The sequence below is a fragment of the Hippoglossus hippoglossus genome, chromosome 17 (assembly GCF_009819705.1).
Source record: "Hippoglossus hippoglossus isolate fHipHip1 chromosome 17, fHipHip1.pri, whole genome shotgun sequence".
Taxonomy (NCBI): domain Eukaryota; kingdom Metazoa; phylum Chordata; class Actinopteri; order Pleuronectiformes; family Pleuronectidae; genus Hippoglossus; species Hippoglossus hippoglossus.
In genome coordinates this window covers 3,957,491-3,975,816 of record NC_047167.1, presented here as the reverse complement: position 1 = coordinate 3,975,816, position 18,326 = coordinate 3,957,491, and the positions used below count along the sequence as shown (strand labels likewise).

Genomic DNA, 18,326 nt, shown 5'->3' with positions numbered 1-18,326 from the left:
CCTCTTTAGTAAGTTTTAAGGAAATATAATATTTCAATACGAATCCTCGTTGGGAGCAGAATTTCTGAACAAATATACTGAATGACTAAAGGTTCATTATAAATAACAATCACGCAAAAGTCATATTTTTCTGAATTTCAATTGTTTATTATAAAATGGCCTAAAACACTATTCACAAATCTGTGTCAATCTGATTCAATTTCAAAATCACTCCCTTCATTTTGTGAGTAATCATTATGATTGTGTTTGATTTCGTGCTACTTTGGGTAAGCACGGAAATTGACAAACAGAACATACAGTATTATTATCTCATGAACACATGCACAGAACAATGCTCACGGTCATTCAGAGCCATGTTTCTAGCCACCGGAGAAATGTAAATCCAGTATTCACTCTACATTTAACTGGTTGCTTTCTTTTCCTGAAAAGAGCTGCCTTCTGTCGCAAAGCATTTTAGTTGTGAGGTGTCAACCAAACCGATCAGCTTAAAGACATTAAAATGCTCTGCAGATCTGAGGGGAACTGCAGAGTCAGGTGATGGTTCCCTGTGGGCTTGCCAGTGCGAGTCTTGCCTGTTCAACGTAGCTTTTGTAAGCCCTTAACCTGAGTCTTATTTAGAATTGTGATGATTGTATGAAATAGTGATGAACCATGTAAGGATCATAAGTGTTGAAACTAAATCGTTCACCTGCATCCAAAGGCAATCCCCAAACATGCTGAATGCTGAATGGTTAGTCCCACTGTACCAGAGATACATTTTGCAAACATGAATTAGCACTATATTAATTTCTGAGGTGTGAATAAGATAAATAGGAATAAGCAAAAGCAACTAACAAACAGCTTTCAATGCTGGTAGAGAGACACCTGGTTAGATTTGAGAGAAAAAACAATCAATCAATCAATCAATACAGTTTTATTTGTTTAGCCCATATTAACAAATCACAGTTTCTCTCATCAGGCTTCAAAAGGTGTGCCTCCTTTGTCCTTAACCCTCAACAAGAGTGAGGAAAGAATACCATGAAAACATATCAACAGGGGAATAAAAACGTAATAACCTCAGAGAGAGCCACGTGTGGGGGATCCCTCTCCCAGGTTGGACACAAGTACAGTTATGTTCATAATCCATGATCAGCTGCCACCCTGATCCATGATCAGGATCCACTAGCTGATAGTCAACAAACACGTTGGTCCGAACTTAAGATCTAAGTACACTCTGCTTTGCTGTGGGAAAGACTCTGGACACTTACTGTCTGTAGATGACGAGATAATGGCATATTGAGGATTACTCTCTACTAGGCTTCTTTACCTTATAGTCAATAATGGACAACTGTAAGCTGGGGCACCGATATTCCTTCACATCAGTCGTGCTTGACATAGGTCTTACATTTCATTCATTCTGGTCTAGATGAGGTAAAATGTTTTAAAATGAACTTGCTGAAACTTACAGACACCCTGCTTGTGCATTGGATAGCTGCAAGTTATCCAAGAGAAAAAAAAAGAAACTTTAAATGCAACCAGCCACCTAAGCAGATGGTTTGAACAAAATGTTGTCCATGTGAAGGGATCCTTTCTGTTTTGCTCGTCCTGAAGTTAATCTATTTTTATTTGTATCTAAATTGGAGATTCCAAAGACAGAGGGTGTTGTTTTAGACGGAGAAAAATGTCCGCACAACGTCGTAGTTTGCTTTTCTCATATCAACAACAGCAGGAGATCCTCCGCTCAGACACAACAACACAGAGATCTGTGTGTAATGATTCCGTAACGAAGATCATGATTTCGTTAACAGCACATCAACAGTAGAACACTAGAATCTAATTTTACCAAGCTGACATCTTCATCGATGTCCTCTACCTGTATGGCTCCTCCTCTGTCACGTGTCAGAAATGTCTTCTTTTTAGAAAAGTCAGTTCAGTTTGACTGTGATGTTCTAGTAGTACCTTTAACCTCCTTTTTATTCTAAAAATGTACCTTTCTCAGCCTCTGTTTGTGTGTGTGTGTGTGTGTGTGTGTGTGTGTGTGTGTGTGTGTGTGTGTGTGTGTGTGTGTGTACCCTCTCCGTCTTATGAGAGTGTTGAACCTTTGAATGTGTTCATCATTTCAGGGAGTTCAGCCACTGGAAGGTGAACAGCCTGGCCACGGAGAAGAGAGATTTCCTCAAAGCTCCGTTGCCCTTAGCGCCTGAGTTCCTGCGCAACCTCCGGCTACTGGGGCGACGACCAACCCTGCAGCAAATCCACGAAAACCTCATCAAGAAGTATGGGACCCACTTCCTCGTTTCTGCTACCCTGGGAGGTAAGGAAGGACTGCAGGTGTCACCTTTGTTCTCACATTAGGAGGTGTCGGGACACACCGAAAATAGAGCCTCTGAGGAGTTATAGCGTATGTTAGAGAAGTGCTGGTGGAGGCACAGGATCTATTGCTGCTCTTTTCTTTCAAGTTACAATGAGGAAAAATAGCAACAATTGCAAAAAGACCATACCTTGCACCTCAAGCATTCAACCAAGGTTGTTTTCCTCAGAATTTTTTCCTATCATCTTTCCCTCTGATGAACGTTATGTGCAGCGGCAAAAGACTCACAAAGCAGAGATGAGATCAAATTGACCCATTTCTTAGTATGCGTCTCTCTCTTTATTGGATTTCTTTTTACCCATGATCTCAGAGGAGAGAAGTAACTCACAAAACAGAAATTACCAGCCGTATCGATTGCGTGCGGCTTGTGTTGCGTTCAAAGCGTCGGCGTCACGATCCTGACCCACTGCTGATCCGGGTCCTCACACAGCAGCACAGACTCTGTACATGAGTTCTTATCTTTACAAATTTATAGAAGTGTAGAAAATGGAGTGAGTCGGAGGAAGATGTACAAGCCAAGGGTACCTAGGCCAGTTAAACCTTTTGATATACTGTGAATGTATATAATAGAAGGGGATAGGTTATTGCAAGTGATATAATGGACTTTAAATTGGACAAAAGACTACCTTTAGATACTGAAATTCCCTTGAGACCTTCACCTAGCAGTGCTGTCAGATACTGGACCACCAGTGACTGACAGCACCACCAATTTGGTTTCACCCCAAATCTAGTCTCTCCCTTAAATCTCTCTGATATTTTGTGTTTACATCCACTGACACGTGCGTTTGTGCCACTTATCACTGAGTGGCTGCACTGGCGTATCAGCGCGGGAGATAAAGCAGAGATTAATGCATTGGCAGACTTATATTTAGACTCTATATGTAATTAACAGCCTCAAGTAAATGGGCTAAGCCAGTCTGCATACTGATTAGACTGTAGTTGAGAAAATGCCCACATCCCAGAGCTCAATTTTGTCTTTTGTTCTACAGTTTTCATCTTCGTCTTTTTCTTTTGCTCCTCTTGGGTTACATCAAACTGCTATTTTTGCAAGTGTTAGCTGGGTTAAAATGACAAACTGTGACTTTCAAAAGTAAAATATACTCACCAAAAAAATGTGAAGAATTATCTGGTGGTTCTGTTGATCAGCTTTCAGCTTGTTTTACTTGCTTTTCTGAGGAGCTGTCACATTACACCCTTGATCACTGTGTCACCACTGTCTATATAACACAGGCTATAACAGGTACATTCTGATTCCGGACACTCAAAAGGTAAATATTGTGCAAAATACTGTATAGTAATAAGACGGCCATGCTGGAAACATCCTGGTTTAAATCCCTGCTCATGTGGCTCTTTGAATTTCTCTGTGATTCCATGAATGGCTTTAAAGCCTTGGTCTATTTGCCCTAACTGTCATTATAATATATTACATTACATATCATTGAGCTGACACTTTTATCCAAAGCACCTTCCAATAAGTGCATTCAACCACGAGGGTACAAACCCAGAACAGCAATAATCATATAAGTACGTAAGCTTCAAAAAAGCCAAACTACAAAGTGTTACATGTAAGTGCCATATATATATAAGTGCAACTTATTTTTTTTTATTATTATTATTAGCCCATCATCTTCTAAGCCAAGTTGTAGTTGGAAGAGATGTGTTTTTAGCCTGCGGCGGAAGCTAGTTGCTAAATAATAAAATGCATATTTTTCATACACCTATGTAAAAAAATTGAACTTTTCCCATGTATTTGAGAAGAGTGCATGTTCGCTACTGCAGAGGAGGGAGTTCAGAGAACGTCCACCAAATACACCGAGCTCCGACCTTTCAGAAGGTTTTGAAATATCACCAACCCTTTAGCTAACAGCTAGTGACTGGCACTGATCAGCAACACTTCCTGGGACCACAATGTATTACTCACTGTTCATTTAAAATCAGTGTAGGCCTATGTGTTAGAAGTTTTGATTCCATTCGATATTTAAAAAGAAAAATACTTTCTAGACTCAGTTGCAGTATCTGTGGGAGCTATCTAAAGAAGAAAATGTGGTGTGTTGTGTGTGTTTGTTTTTGGTTAATTGGCTTTAGTGTTAATGGTTTTATTATTGTCTGATGAAAGGGAGTGAAGCAAAGGAAAGTGTATTATCTCCTGCACGGCAGACAAGCAAACCAGTGAGAAAGTGACAGTCCACCAAAGAAGTGTCAAATTAAAAAGTAGAATCTACTTTCAGTTCTTCTGAGGATAACATCAGCCTGTTCTTCTGTCAGGGTGAAATATTATAATGAAAGTAGTTTGACTAGACTGATCCACACTGGATATAAGCCTGCCAACGGGTGCCCATTTTATTTTGGCACTTTTCTACAGGAAACAACAACAACCTCCTCAGAGCGAGTTACCCTCATACCGACGATGGGAAGTTTGGATGGAGATATGGATCTTGCAATTACACAGTCGATACGTCTTCTGCTGTTTTTGTGGCCTTTTCTTTAGCAGGAAATCAGCCAATTTAATGACACTGTTCCACCAAACAAGACCCCCCGCCTCCGACGCTTTATTGTGCAAGGGCACCATCACTGCATCCTGGGCTTTGTGCCAAGCAAGACGATTGTGACTGGTTTAAAGAAATACAAAAAACCTAATGGGTGCAACCACACCACACGGTGCTGTGGAGACATGTCTGGCTATGCAAAAAAAGAAAAGGAATTGCCTTTGCCACCACATAAAAAAGCAAAAACACTTTATTCAACATTATTCACATAGGAATTACTGTGATTGGTGATTTTTCTCTGTAGAAACAATCGGTTATGTAAACTGTAATAGAAATAGAGAGATTCAGTGGAAGAAAGACTGACTAGAATTATTGATTGATCCACAGGGGAGGAATCTTTGACCATTTTCCTGGACAAGCAGAAGCTGAACAAGAAGTCAGAAGGCAACAGCAACAGCTCAGTGGTGTCCCTGGAGCTGCTGCATCAGTTGGCGGCGTCCTACTTCACAGATCGAGAGAGCACCCTGAGGCGCCTGCACCACCTCCAGATCGCCACCTCTGCCATCAAGGTACTGTACACACGCACACAGCCAGTGGCGGGGATTACTCGCAGTGTATAGATGTGTATTCTTTGCTTTCAAGCACCCCCCGAAAAATGTCTGTTTGAATACACGGCACGGAAACACTCTGTTTGTTTGCAGTTTGAAGACTTGTGTTTGCCGTTCTGCACATTCACAAACAACCACCCATCAAGCTCGACGCGCAAACATTAACCCTCCTCTAAAACTGTCCCTCTGGGATATCTTCCTCTGTGCTGCAACTATGACAAATAGCTCGGCTTTTTGTCAACTTATGCACACAAACAATCCTTTTCAAAGATTATTTTCAAGGTGCATCATTGCTCAAAAGCCGGGGGAGAGACGGAAGAGAGCGCACAAGGACGTGACATTTTTCAATTCCTTTTAAAGCGGCAGGCTGGATTAAAAGCTCCACAGCAGTGAGAGGCTCCATAGCATGGCAAATGTCTCAATGGGAACCAAATCTTTCATTCTTACCCTTCTCTACTGGATTCCATCTGGGATGGGTTACAGGCGGTGTGTGCTTCCCTCTAGGAGTGTGTGCGTCACATTAGACTGAAAAACATCTGGAAATCCTCATCACCTTCGTAGAAAAGAAGCTGTTGGATAACAGAAAGAAGCTTCTCCGTCTTATACGATTGCGTATTAGGGCCACATTGAAGAAAAGAATGATGAGACTTTGAGAATAATGTCGTAATATTACCAGAAAAAAAAGTCATAATTTATTAATTAATAATAAACCTGCATTTCACAGAGGTGATATCGGGAAGATGATCTTGATGCCTGCTTCAAAATGAGGAATATTGAGCATCTTGTTAAGTTATACTTTAGGAGCCTATAGGTCCCAGAAATAACAAAATACTTTTGCTCATCAGCACCACATTATCACAAGTATCGGGACTTCTCAAGGATTGTGTCACAAAACTGTGTCAATTCTAAAGAGAGAACCACACAAACTAGAAGGAAATGGTTTGGTGGCGGGCAACTGTGAGGTCATCACTGGTTAAGTGTGATATTCAAAGGAGTTTAATAGTTTCACAATGAAAATGAGGGAAACTCCAGTAAGCATTTAATCATTTTTCTTGTAATATGACTTTATTATTGTAATAGAACAAATAAATTCTCAATTACGACTTTATTCTCATAACATTAACATTTTATCCTCGTAATATTACGACTTTAATCTTGTGCTATTGCGACTTTATTCTCGATTGCAACTTTATTCTGAATCACAACTTTATTCTCATAATATTACAAATTAATTCTGGTATCTCGTAATTTGTTTTCTTCAACATGGCCCTTATATTCTGTCGTAGTCACTAGAAATGCTTTAACACCATTTCATGTCACATAAACAGGTCCTTTCCTTTATTTACCTGCACACCCAACACTCAACTCCCCTTGAAGTGGTGCATCGCCATTTACCCAAAAATTCACCAACAGGCGTTAACTGGCTCTTTTCACCATTAATTGCAAATGGCACTTTTGTTAAAAATCCACTCAGAAAACAGAGAAAAAATAGATCCTATTATCTCTTCAGCCTGGCCGCAAAACCCCCAACCCACACACACACACACAGACAGACACACACACACACACACACTCCCCCTGACGACTGCAAGCAAAACATAACCAAGCGATACATTATTCACATCAGAACAGATCTGTTGGCTCTCGAGCGAGGACAGCAGGTGTGTGGGTGGATGGGCCTTGCTTTCGTGCTTCAACCTAAATAGCAAATTTGGTTTAAATGAGCCTTCGCAAGGTGTAAACTTGGAAAGAAGGTGGCTTATTTTCAAAGTGGCGTCGCTGAAAACGCAGAACGCAGAGTTCTACACGAGAAACGCCTCCTCCACTCAGTGCATCCTCCTTTTACCGTGAGAGAAAAGTCTGATTACTATGAGAACATGAAAGTGAATTTTAATGCCTAATAAAAAAAAAAAGGAAATGTTTGCTGCAGAACATGTAGCTACAGGGACTGTAAACGAAAAGGGCATCAAGTCAAACTTTGCTGCAGTCTTAAAAAGAAAGAAGAGAGAGACGTAGAGCGATGCATGTTTTTATTGACAAGCTTTATCTCAGCAATACACAACCTTAATATGTGGGCAAAAATAATGCACAAGAATTGTCTTGACCATTGAAGTATGCTGGGTATATGAATGCGGCATCTCAGCCGTGATACATTATCTGCTGAGCCTGAATGAGTTGATAATTGCGTCTGTGGGGGGAGGCTAATGAGCGACTGGTGCCCTGAAACAATTTGTCCTCTGCATGCATCACAACAATAGCAGATAAATAAGTAATCGACAAGAACCAAGATCTTTTTTTCCACTTTAGTTAATCTGTTTTCAGTCAGTCCAGTGATATTCTGCTAAGTGGACTTTGTACAAATACAACGGCTCGTCTGTTAAACAGCATGTCTTCAGGGAAATACTAACATCAAGTCTCTGATAGTTTGACAGACCATGCTGTTTCTTTTAAGTGGAGCTTTGTAAGATAAAGACAAATTTCATATAATATGAAAAGGTATTTTAGTAGAATTCAAAAGTTGCTTCTTTGGATATGGGAAGTAATTTCCAGAACAGTGGAAATTTGATAAATCTTTTAAAGTTTTTAATTGTGTGATGTGATTTTAGTTTCATGATAATGAGTCTACAGAGGAACCATTACAAACCAAGATAACATTCCAAATTGGGTTCGTACCTTCAAGGGCCCCCAAGGTTCACTGTGTGCACTTAGTTGTCCTATTAATTCACTGCACATTCTTTTGGGGATTTGCACCACATCAATACCATATCACTTAACATGGGTCCAGCATTATTACTGAACCCTGTGGCCCTATTTCGTACACAGCTCACATGTCAAATCTAGTCATGGGATCTGGTTAAAGAGCAGCTCACCTTGCTACAATGTCGCAGAAGTGTATGTAAGTCAGTACATGAGCCTGATGACAGATTCTGACCACCATTGCGTGTGTCTTTAGTCTAAAATATTTGAGTGTGAGGAGGAGCACCTCCACTCTGTATGTCTGCATGAAGTGTACATTTGCTCCAGATAATGAAGGGGAAGAGGGTTAGAAGAGCGGAGAGAGCCAGAGTGGAGTTTTCAAAGTGAGCAATCAAAAGTTGGAAAGCATCAACCACTGTTCCTGCACCCAGAGTCTCAAAGTTCAACTGGAAGGCAGTGTTGAGCAGCAGCCCCGTTCTCGTGGGTCTGCAGTTGTGCAATGGGGAGCACAGTTGCTCTTGGATACTGTTCTGTGCCCTCATGTCATAAACAGGGACGTGGTTTTTACATGCTCAAATTCTGAGACTAGATAAACGCCATACCCCAGCCACACTCTTTTCCCTTTGGTTTTGAAAAGAATAAACATCATGTGCATAAAATGCTGTAAGCTAAGTTGTTTTTAGATGAATTGCCTCAAACTAACTGTCAGATCCAGAAAAGATTGGCCAATGTCTGGGTTTCTAACTAATAGAATAAAATTTGAAAACCAATCAATCGATAATAATATGCGAGTAGGCAAAGGTGTTTGTTAACATCTATATTCTTTCCACTTGAGCATCTGACATTTATTAATACTTAATGTATATGTACCATCCATGCAGGATAAATACATGCAACCAGACATGAAGTTGTTGCCCCCATTTCTTGTCTCCTGAGTGTCAGTTCTTAATTTGGTTCAGTTTAGTTTACTTGTCACTTTACCTTTCCTCGACTCGCTGCTGTCAGTTGGTGTTATTCAGACTCAGCAGCTAAAGGACACACCGATGACTTTTCCAAACTTTTCTAAAGAGTAGAAAGTCCTCCTGTCCGCCCACCTCACACACTTCTAGCGTTTTTTTGCGATGGGAAAAGCTTCAGTAAAAGTGACATCAAAATACAGAGAGCCAGATGCAGCAGCATAATATTAAGAGGAGAGACGATGCTGCCACAGAGGTATCGCACACCAGTGGAGAAAGGTGGAAAAAACATCTGAAATGAGGAGAACCATGAAGAAGTGGGCATGCATGGAATTCAACATGTATAACTTTTGGTTTATGTAATGTTTCCAATTGGGCTCTGCTCTGTTAAAGGACAATTTAGAACTTCTCTTAATTATTTCTTACATACTCTCATCCTGAGACAAGAAAATACCTCAAATAGAATTCAGACCTGACTCTTCTGTTTACCGTCGAGCATTTCAACCTTTTTAGGCCTTGAGAACAAAGTTTCGATATCAGCATTTTACTACGAGAGTTGGAGTCATAAACACACAAAAAGGTGCAGGTTGAAGTAATATTGCACAAGGTAATTATATGTATATTTTTTGTTTTCCTACATACTTGTCTCACTGGTTCGAAGACAAGCGGTTGTCACAAACCTTCCAGTTTACCAATTTAAACCAAAACATAATAATAATAATAGAAACTGTGCAAAATTATAAATTAGCGTATGTGACAGAGAACAAACATTATCAAAATAAAACCCTCTCGGATCACGATGAACCAATTTAGGTAAATTGGTTTCAGAAAACATTTTACTATCTGCATTCACCAGTGATGAAGCACAATAATCAGCACAAATGGAAGGGTCCTGACCCGTTTTAAGTAATCAAAGCTGTATTTACCTTCCTTCCAAAGCATCCTTTTTTGAGCTGCTACATTGAATATATCCAAAAGTGGATGTCCTAAAAGTAAATGAAACGTTTGGCGGTTTGCCACTGAATCCCGGAGCCGTTGCCTCCATCATCCTCTGTATGATTCTCTAAGCTCTGCTATAGAGACAAAGGGACTCCCAAAGATAAATCCCTTTACTCAATATGAGGACGGCAAATTTAATTTATTCAGAAAAACATTCATTTCATTTAGTTGCACCTTGTTCTCTGAAGTATTTAACTCTTTGTAATATTGCCTAAATCTCTCATTTATTGACTAAAGCCCCATCCAGATGGGATTTAATGTATTACTCCAGGGAAGGTGAGGCGGTTTTACTTCTCGCTGCCCTGGTCAGTGATTTTCATCTTCTCCTGAGCACGTATGTAATTGTTCACCTCACCTCATATACGTGTTGGTCCTCCTTTAGTTTAAATCCCCAGGTAGTGTCATTCTATATTAGCCTTTATTTGTTTACGTTTTGAGGATTTGGTGCCACTAAAAGTATGTTGAATTAGCCTTTAGCAGATCCTGTATGTAGTCTGACTGGGATGTAAAAAAATGTTCACTGGTACAGAAGAAAAATTGGAATTTGTTCAAGAGAAGTTCAAAGTGTCTTTTTTTCTTTTGGTCATTTCGAAATGGAATAATGGACATTTGTTCAGGCTTAATATTGGAGATAATAATAACCTTGTAGGAAATTTATGTTAAATTACATCACTTTGTGTTTCATGTCTGGGTGAGAAATGTAATGCTCAAAATAAAATTCTCCTTCTACAAAATCATTGCCTCAAATTCAACTCTCTGGGGCACCCCTATTTGTCATATAGGCTGTTTCCTGCTGAATATTGATGTCTATTATAGATTACATCCTGTGATTTCACGACGGTAAGAATGCCATCCAGAATGATGTGTTCAGGATCCACTTTTAAATAATACTATCAGAAAAGTACTTATTTATTTATTAAACTGAAAATGTATTTGCCAGAAAGTGATTGCAATAGCTAACATAATGGTATTAATCAATCAATCAATCAATCAATCGACCTTTATTTATATAACACCTTCCATGCAGGTTAGTGCAGCTCAAAGTGCTTCACCTATGTTTGACAATATGATCAGGCAGACATAAGAATCAGCAAGAGAAAAGAAAAGAAAAAAACAAGAGAAAATAAAAGAGAATCATAAATAATTAATCAAATAGTTGAAAACAATTAAAACCAATTTAAGACTAAATTAAATGAATAAATCGAAAAATACAAAGGTTAATAAATTAAATCTTTTTTTCAGTGCTGTATATTCAGACCTTTGTGACAAAACATTAATGAGATCTGCCTTTACATAGGAAATTGAAATGTATTTTCCTTCAGAAAACATAAATGCTTGTTGGACAGTTGGAAAGGCCAGCAAGGTGCTGTGGTGGTTAGTACTGAGCCGAATTGTTCCTGGTTTGAGTCTTGGCTTGGCCAGGGGTCTCAGTGTCTGCATGGGTGTGTCACCTGGGATTGGCTCCAGCCCCCCCCCCCCCCCCGCCGTGACCCTCACAGAATAAGCGGTATATATATTTGGATTGACGGGTGGATGGAACCAGTTCTAGATTGGAAAGTAGTGTCTCTAGTTCATACATGTTGTAATTGTATACCTCATTTGGCAAGCAGTTTTTTCTTTTTTCTTTGAAAATTGCAATTTTGACCTCAATAAATTCATGCGAATCAAATTGGAGTTGTTCCCAAAAATCATTACTCAGCAATAAAGATAGATTGAAATGCCATAGTGGCACAAAATCTACTCGACATATAAAGCCTTGATTGTTGGCAGAGCCTGTACAGAGCGCTGAGATTAATATAGGCACAGGGACTTAGTGTCTTCTGGACAAACACTTCATACTGGAAATTGGACTCACACTTAGATAGATCAATAGCTACCATACTTCAGACATTCAATTCCCCAGAATCCTATTGCTCTTATTTTCAAGGTTTATTTACGTTCTCAAGAAATGTCTCTTTGCTTGCTCTTTGCTTGCAAGTTTTTCAGGTTCATCTGCTGCATCATTGGAACACACGTTTCCAGGGTTACAACTCTTTTCTCAGATTGCTCCACACAAGTCGATAATGTGTCTGTAAGGTTGTTCATTGGTTTTGAATTTGCACAGAGGGCTGCAGATATCCTTTCATGGGCAATTTACCTGATTGCAACTGTCAGTTCAGTGGCTTGCCACATGATCCAACCAACACTAAAGGTTTGTTTTATTCCATACTTGAATTTAATCCTGCTCATTTAGTCAGAAATATAGAAAACCACATTGTGGCAGTGGACCTTGCCACGGGGCTCTCCCACACACAGCCAGAGACGGAAGTGTTGCCTTTACTCACCTTTATTCAAATTCAAAACATAAATTCAAACTTAAACTTCTGAGCTTTCCAGCTCCTTAGCTCGCTCCGTGTCGGAGAGTGTCCGGGAGTCTCTCCAGTGTCTCTGAGTTCCTGAGTCTCTGAGTTCCTCCTGAGGCAGCTCCGATGCTGCCTCTTAAGCACGAGGACCAATCAGCTAACAGCTCTCACCTGCGCTGATTGATCCTCTGTGGTGGAGGTGAGGGGGCTCTCCCAGCCCCCTCACCTCCACACACATTTCAATATTCTCTTGTCTTTTATTCGTCTCTCCTATTCATCCATTTTCTGCTGCGTGAGTGAGTCCGAGTCACAGCTGGCTAAATGAGCAAACCACAACCTCTGGCTTCTCCCGAGGGACCCCAGGGCATTTCTAAACCCCATGAAATATACAACATAATCCCAGTCCGCAGGTTTACCCCAGGGTCTAACTATTTGGGAAATGCCAAGAGAACCTACAAAACAAGTAGTTAGTGGACCTCCCATTCAGGACTTCCGGACCCATCCTAGGGATGTCATGATAAGAATTTTTGGTGCCACGATTATTGTCAGAGGAAATATCACAGTTTCACGGTTTTCACGATTATCGATACTATAGAAGGAAAAAGTCACACAACAAGCAAAATATAGCTAATAATATAGCTAATGAACTTAATTTTGTCATTGTCATCAATTATATCCAGTTAGTTTTTATGGTGTAACGTTTGGCTATTTAAAAATAATGTATGTAATCTATTCTATTTAGTTGACATATTGTGGTAGGTTGGCCAGTTAATTTGTGTTTCCTGTCATCATAAGCAGTGTATCTATTTGGAACTTTTATTGTGAAGGGTCACAAACAGACGTTCTGTTTTGGGAGCGATGTGATGACTAGTTGTGAAAAACTAAACTCTTGGCTACATTTATAATGGTTAATAGGAAGAGGGGGGGGGGGGGGGGGGGGGTGGGGGGGTTTGTGTGTGTGTCAGAAGGTCAGCCGCTCCTTCGGGGCTGGTCAGAAACTGAATATAAACAAGGGTTTCTCCTCTCGCTGTGAACTCCTCCTGAGTTTTTTGGGCAGCGTTGGTGGAAATAAGGCTGTTACATCAGTTCCCTGTTGAAAACACACAAACAAGCACATTGCACACACACACACAAAACGGTTTGACTCATTAGAGAAGATTTAATCGCACATACACACAAATTACGTGACTCGCGAGAGGCAGGACACCATAGTTAGATATCGTAGTTTTTACAACTCTTTATGAAACCGCGTTATCTTAAAATCTGGTAATCCAAACATCCCTGACCCATTCCGTCTATCGTTTAAAGGATAATACTGCCACATATAATTTACATTATCAGGGTAAACAATGTGACACTGTCCTGTAAATCCACAAGTGTTTGCTGATCACTTGGACATTTCAGGATCTTGGAATTGTTTAATCTTTACATTCACCCCTGTGTGAATGTGAGCAGGAATGGTGGTTGGCTCTACATGTTGCAATATGCTGGTGACCTGTCAAGGTTTCCCCCCGACTCTCGGCAGCTGACAGCTGGAATTGGTTCGAAACCCCTATACCCTCAAAGGATAAGCGGTATAGATAATGGATGGATGCATACTCATATACTTAAACAGTTCCTTCTATATTTCCAGAAACTACTCACCTCATTAATGCTCTAGGATTAAACAGCTAGTGCATTCACTCTCATATGCAGTAATACATTAATAACATTCAAATAATAATAATAAAAAAATCAAAAGACTGTAGGTCCTTAAATGAACTTGTTTACTTGTCCATGATGAGTACAGCTATCAGGCTGACAGTCAGGTAAACAGACCCCCTTTAAAAACAGCCAACACCTAGAGATTTTGCACATCCGCCCACACAAACACACATTTACCAGCACACACACACAACAAACACACAATCTACTCCCACTTGGCGAGGCGCATCCTTTGCCTGTTTCTGCTAAATGAGGATATCAGGTATGCATGCCACCTGCCGCGCCGTGTTCTGCCAGATCAACTCATCACCCAAGAGGAAGAGACACTGAGTGGGATGTACTTGACCTGTGTCCATGTACGCCTCTGGGCTCTGTGTCGCACCGAGTAGGAGGTGGGAGCAAAATACATTATCTTCATCTCCAGCAATGGAGTGGAGGGCCCTCAGTCACACATCTACTTTAGTCGACAGTTTTCTTTGAGACAAATAAAGACCTTCTGTAACATCTGTGTGAAATCTGCTCGGTTGGAAACGAGAGAGGAACTGGCTCAGTGTGACGCAGAGGAAGGAAAAGTATTTTTACCGCAGCACTGTGGTCGCCAAGAGCCAAAATCAGCAGGGACACCGCACAGAGACACTTTGCTCCGCTATAATTTCTTTTGCAGATATTCAAATGACCATAAAAGAACTGCTGTGCAATGAATGTGGTGCTTTTGGGGACTTTGGAAGTCTGGGGCCTGCATGGTTATCTGGCTTTACCCATTGTTTTTGTTGTGCTTTGGGACCCATTCACATCCAGTTTTCAGATCCACTTAGAGCCCAGATAAGTGCAAAAAATAAATACGTAAAATCGTCACAAGAATGTAAATAGCATGACAGAATAATTGTAAAGCTGAAATAAAAACTGGACTGGAGAGACGCCCTGACTGAGCTGGAAAGCCAGTCTGATTTATGTTTGATTTCAGTTTATGTTTGGTAGTTTAATAAAGATGCGTAAAAGGAACGCGTGTGTCTCTGGCTGTGTGTGGGAGAGCCCCGTGGCAAGGTCAATTGCCACAGTGATGTACATTCTATTTTAACACATTCTATGTTTTATTTTTTCTTTGATTTTAGTGTGTGATATTATTTACTCAGCAGCTAAATATTAATAAGAGGGTCATGTTGTGGTCAGAGGCTGAACCCTTTCATTGGTCTTTCTGTGAGATTTCAACCAGGTAGTGAAATACTGTCTGTGGCAGATTACACACATCGCACATCTTTGCACGGGGCTAATTTGCAACGTGCTCCCTCTGAAATGCCCTGAACATTAAGTCTGAGCCGACTTTAACAGACTAAATTTGATTTGAGCGAAATTGATCTCAGTGTAAAACAAGTAACATTTCTGTGCCTGAAAGGATGAATGGAGGGAAGGAGAGAAATTAATGAATGGACACTGAACAAATAGCAGAGAGTAGATAAATTCTGCGTTGCAAAACTGTGCAAACAAAAAGGGGAAAGCGCACAGTGTATTTCCAAAAATCCTTGAGCCAATCTAAGCCACGCTTTGGTGTAGCCAAGCTACTTTGGTGGTATAAGATGCCGAACAAATTGCCCAGCGAGCTTCAGACTATACAAGCCAGATGGATGATGGCTGTGTCTCATATCACGACCCATTACAGACAAAAACACCATCATTTCCAAATGGGAATCCTCACATTTACTCAAAAGGTCCAAAATTGCAGAAAAATATCTTATCTACTCTCACTTTCCTCAAATGGAAAGTCCAGCTTTTAAAGCCATATGGAATATCCAGTATGCATAACGCTGACACCTTCCAACACTTGTTCCTCCCTTGGTCTCTTTACAATCTATGCTCTATAAAAGGCCTATGGTTTCCAAATTAAACAAACAAAAAAACAACAGGACCATGTTTTGTTGTGGTTCTTCAAAATGGTGGAGTGGTCGACATGACAGTTCACTGAGCCTCAGTGTTTTTTTCAATGAAGTAGATCTACTGTATTCATCGACACATTTGGTTCCTTTTGGCTGAACATGGCAAGAACATGACAGTTTGCGTATGTATATAAGTACACAGTCATGTTCTATCAGTTAGTTTTGTCTTTAAGAACTGTGAACCTTGGGATTTTCTTCCATCGTCAATACAAAAACATCAATGAGATGCAACAGTTTCCTCTTTCATTATTAAAGCCGAGATTATCTGTGACCACATCTGTGTCTTAAACAACAACCCAAATCACTAATCCTCCTTCGATCCTCGCTTTCATCGCTCCCTAATCTTTAAGTCCATCTTTGCGAGATGATATTCGAGAGATGTTCGAGATGCGTATCTTCCATAGCGCCTTGAAGGTAACTTCGGTTCTTTTGATAATAGATGCGATCTCAATGCAAGGCCGAGTGTGAAGATGCGGGGAGGAACGAGGTTGTTTTAATGACGGCAAATTCACACAGGCTGCTTTATTTGTGGAATAGAGTGATTTCGCTGGAGAATGGCTTTGCCGGAGGCCACATCCATCTTCTAGTGCTAATGGTCCTATCTTGAAGACTCATTCCGAATAATTAACTATTTGTTGTAACCTTGCTAATTTTTAAAGTAATTTTTTTCCTTTTTTTTGTCTTTAGTCCTAGAGGGAGAGACAACATTTTCTAAGACAAAACCAGACTGAACAGAGAACACACTTTGTTCAGTCTTGTTTTGTCTTAGAAAATGTTGTCTCTCCCTCTGTCCTTTGTCTCCATTTTCACTCGACCTTTCTCTCTCATCTGCCCCCACAATCTGCAGCTCTTAAGCAGCTATAAAGCAAAGCTTCAACCACAGCGTAGTACGTAGGGTATTCAAAATACATCATACTTTCCATGACATGCATGGTATCTCAGCAGCGCCATTATCCAGGTCAGATGGTTGTGCTACAATTAAAAGTAGAAATTTCAGGGGTATTCTCTCCAGCTTATAGTAAAACACAGTGTTTTTGTAACTTACTGAACTCAGGAGAAACATTTTCCTGAGGGACTATTTGTGAGAAAGCAAATGTCCAAGTGAGAGCCTCAGCACATTCTCCGTAGTTTCTCTGGCCAGGCCCCTGGTCCGAACTCTGAATAAGCCTATGTGAGAACTCAGCAGGAGATTTCTCAGAGTATACACAGCCAGAGAGTGGGTGTGCTGATGATGCTTCCAACACGCGACTGACGCACAAATGAAAAAACAAAAAGAATACTCGGGTCCTAACAAATATCTCTGGAGGAAAAAGTGGTGCCATACCCCACAAAGAGGTCAAGAGAGCGTTTGATAAGGGTCGACGCTGGTGTCGATGTGCTGGAAACACGAACGTGATCTCTGCAGGGGAATATATATATATATATATATATGTTACCTCCTGCCTCTGCATGCCGCGCAACCCCTCACCTGAGCACACCGGACATTATTGTGTGGTGGACATGTCAGATCGTGCTGCGTTGTTCATATGTGAAAGTTCATGTCTAAAAAAGTCTGTTAGTTGTTCAATTCCCATTGATAAACATATAGGTTCTGTCCTCTTTGAAAGACGTGTTGGTGCTGGTGACAAAAGACATTAATAAAATGAACTAGAAAATTCCTCGTGCCGAGAAATTTCGAATGGGTGCCATGCTTGCTGCCGGATCCACACAGACCCTAACCCTTTTTTTTGGGAAGAGAGAGAGAGACACAGACTGGCTGCTTCAGGAGAGAGAGAGAGAGAGAGAGTAAATATAAAGATTCCTTTCTCCCACTGACCCACATTCACCCTTTGGCCCCGCCCCCTGCCCTCTCCCCCTGCGTGTGTGTAACTTCACTAATTACTGCACCTGTGACAGAGAGCGAGTGACAGTTTTGACCTTGGGAGTACATCACGAACAAAATGCTCTAATTAAAAATCTATAACTCCTATCTGTGAGATGAAAACACCGTGAGAATCACAAGACTTTGATGAACAAATAGATATCTATATTATTTGTTAGAGTTAAAAAATGAGGCCGTGCGAGCAATTTAGAAACGTAGTGGTTATTCCAAAAATGTCATCCGAAAATTAACATGGGACCCAATGGGGAGGAGATATTTCTACACTCTAGCGCTCTCCGCAAACAAATGCTTGTTACTCAAAAACTATAAGTCCTATCGGTAAAATGAAAACATTTTGAGAATCACAAGACTTTAACCAATAACCAGATATA

The 18,326-nt window shown here is 40.5% G+C and overlaps 1 protein-coding gene and 1 long non-coding RNA gene across 2 annotated transcripts in view; both read left to right on the top strand.

The window, feature by feature from the left end:
• The window catches only part of LOC117778781, a 346,339-nt gene that overhangs the window by 160,369 nt on the left and 167,644 nt on the right, over window positions 1–18,326 (top strand). The window lies entirely within an intron of this gene.
• The window catches only part of brinp2 (bone morphogenetic protein/retinoic acid inducible neural-specific 2), a 220,918-nt gene that overhangs the window by 124,464 nt on the left and 78,128 nt on the right, over window positions 1–18,326 (top strand). The window contains exons 3-4 of the mRNA XM_034614569.1: window positions 2,103–2,293; window positions 5,224–5,405. Coding sequence (XP_034470460.1) covers window positions 2,103–2,293; window positions 5,224–5,405 — 373 coding nt within the window. The remainder of the gene's footprint in view (window positions 1–2,102; window positions 2,294–5,223; window positions 5,406–18,326) is intronic.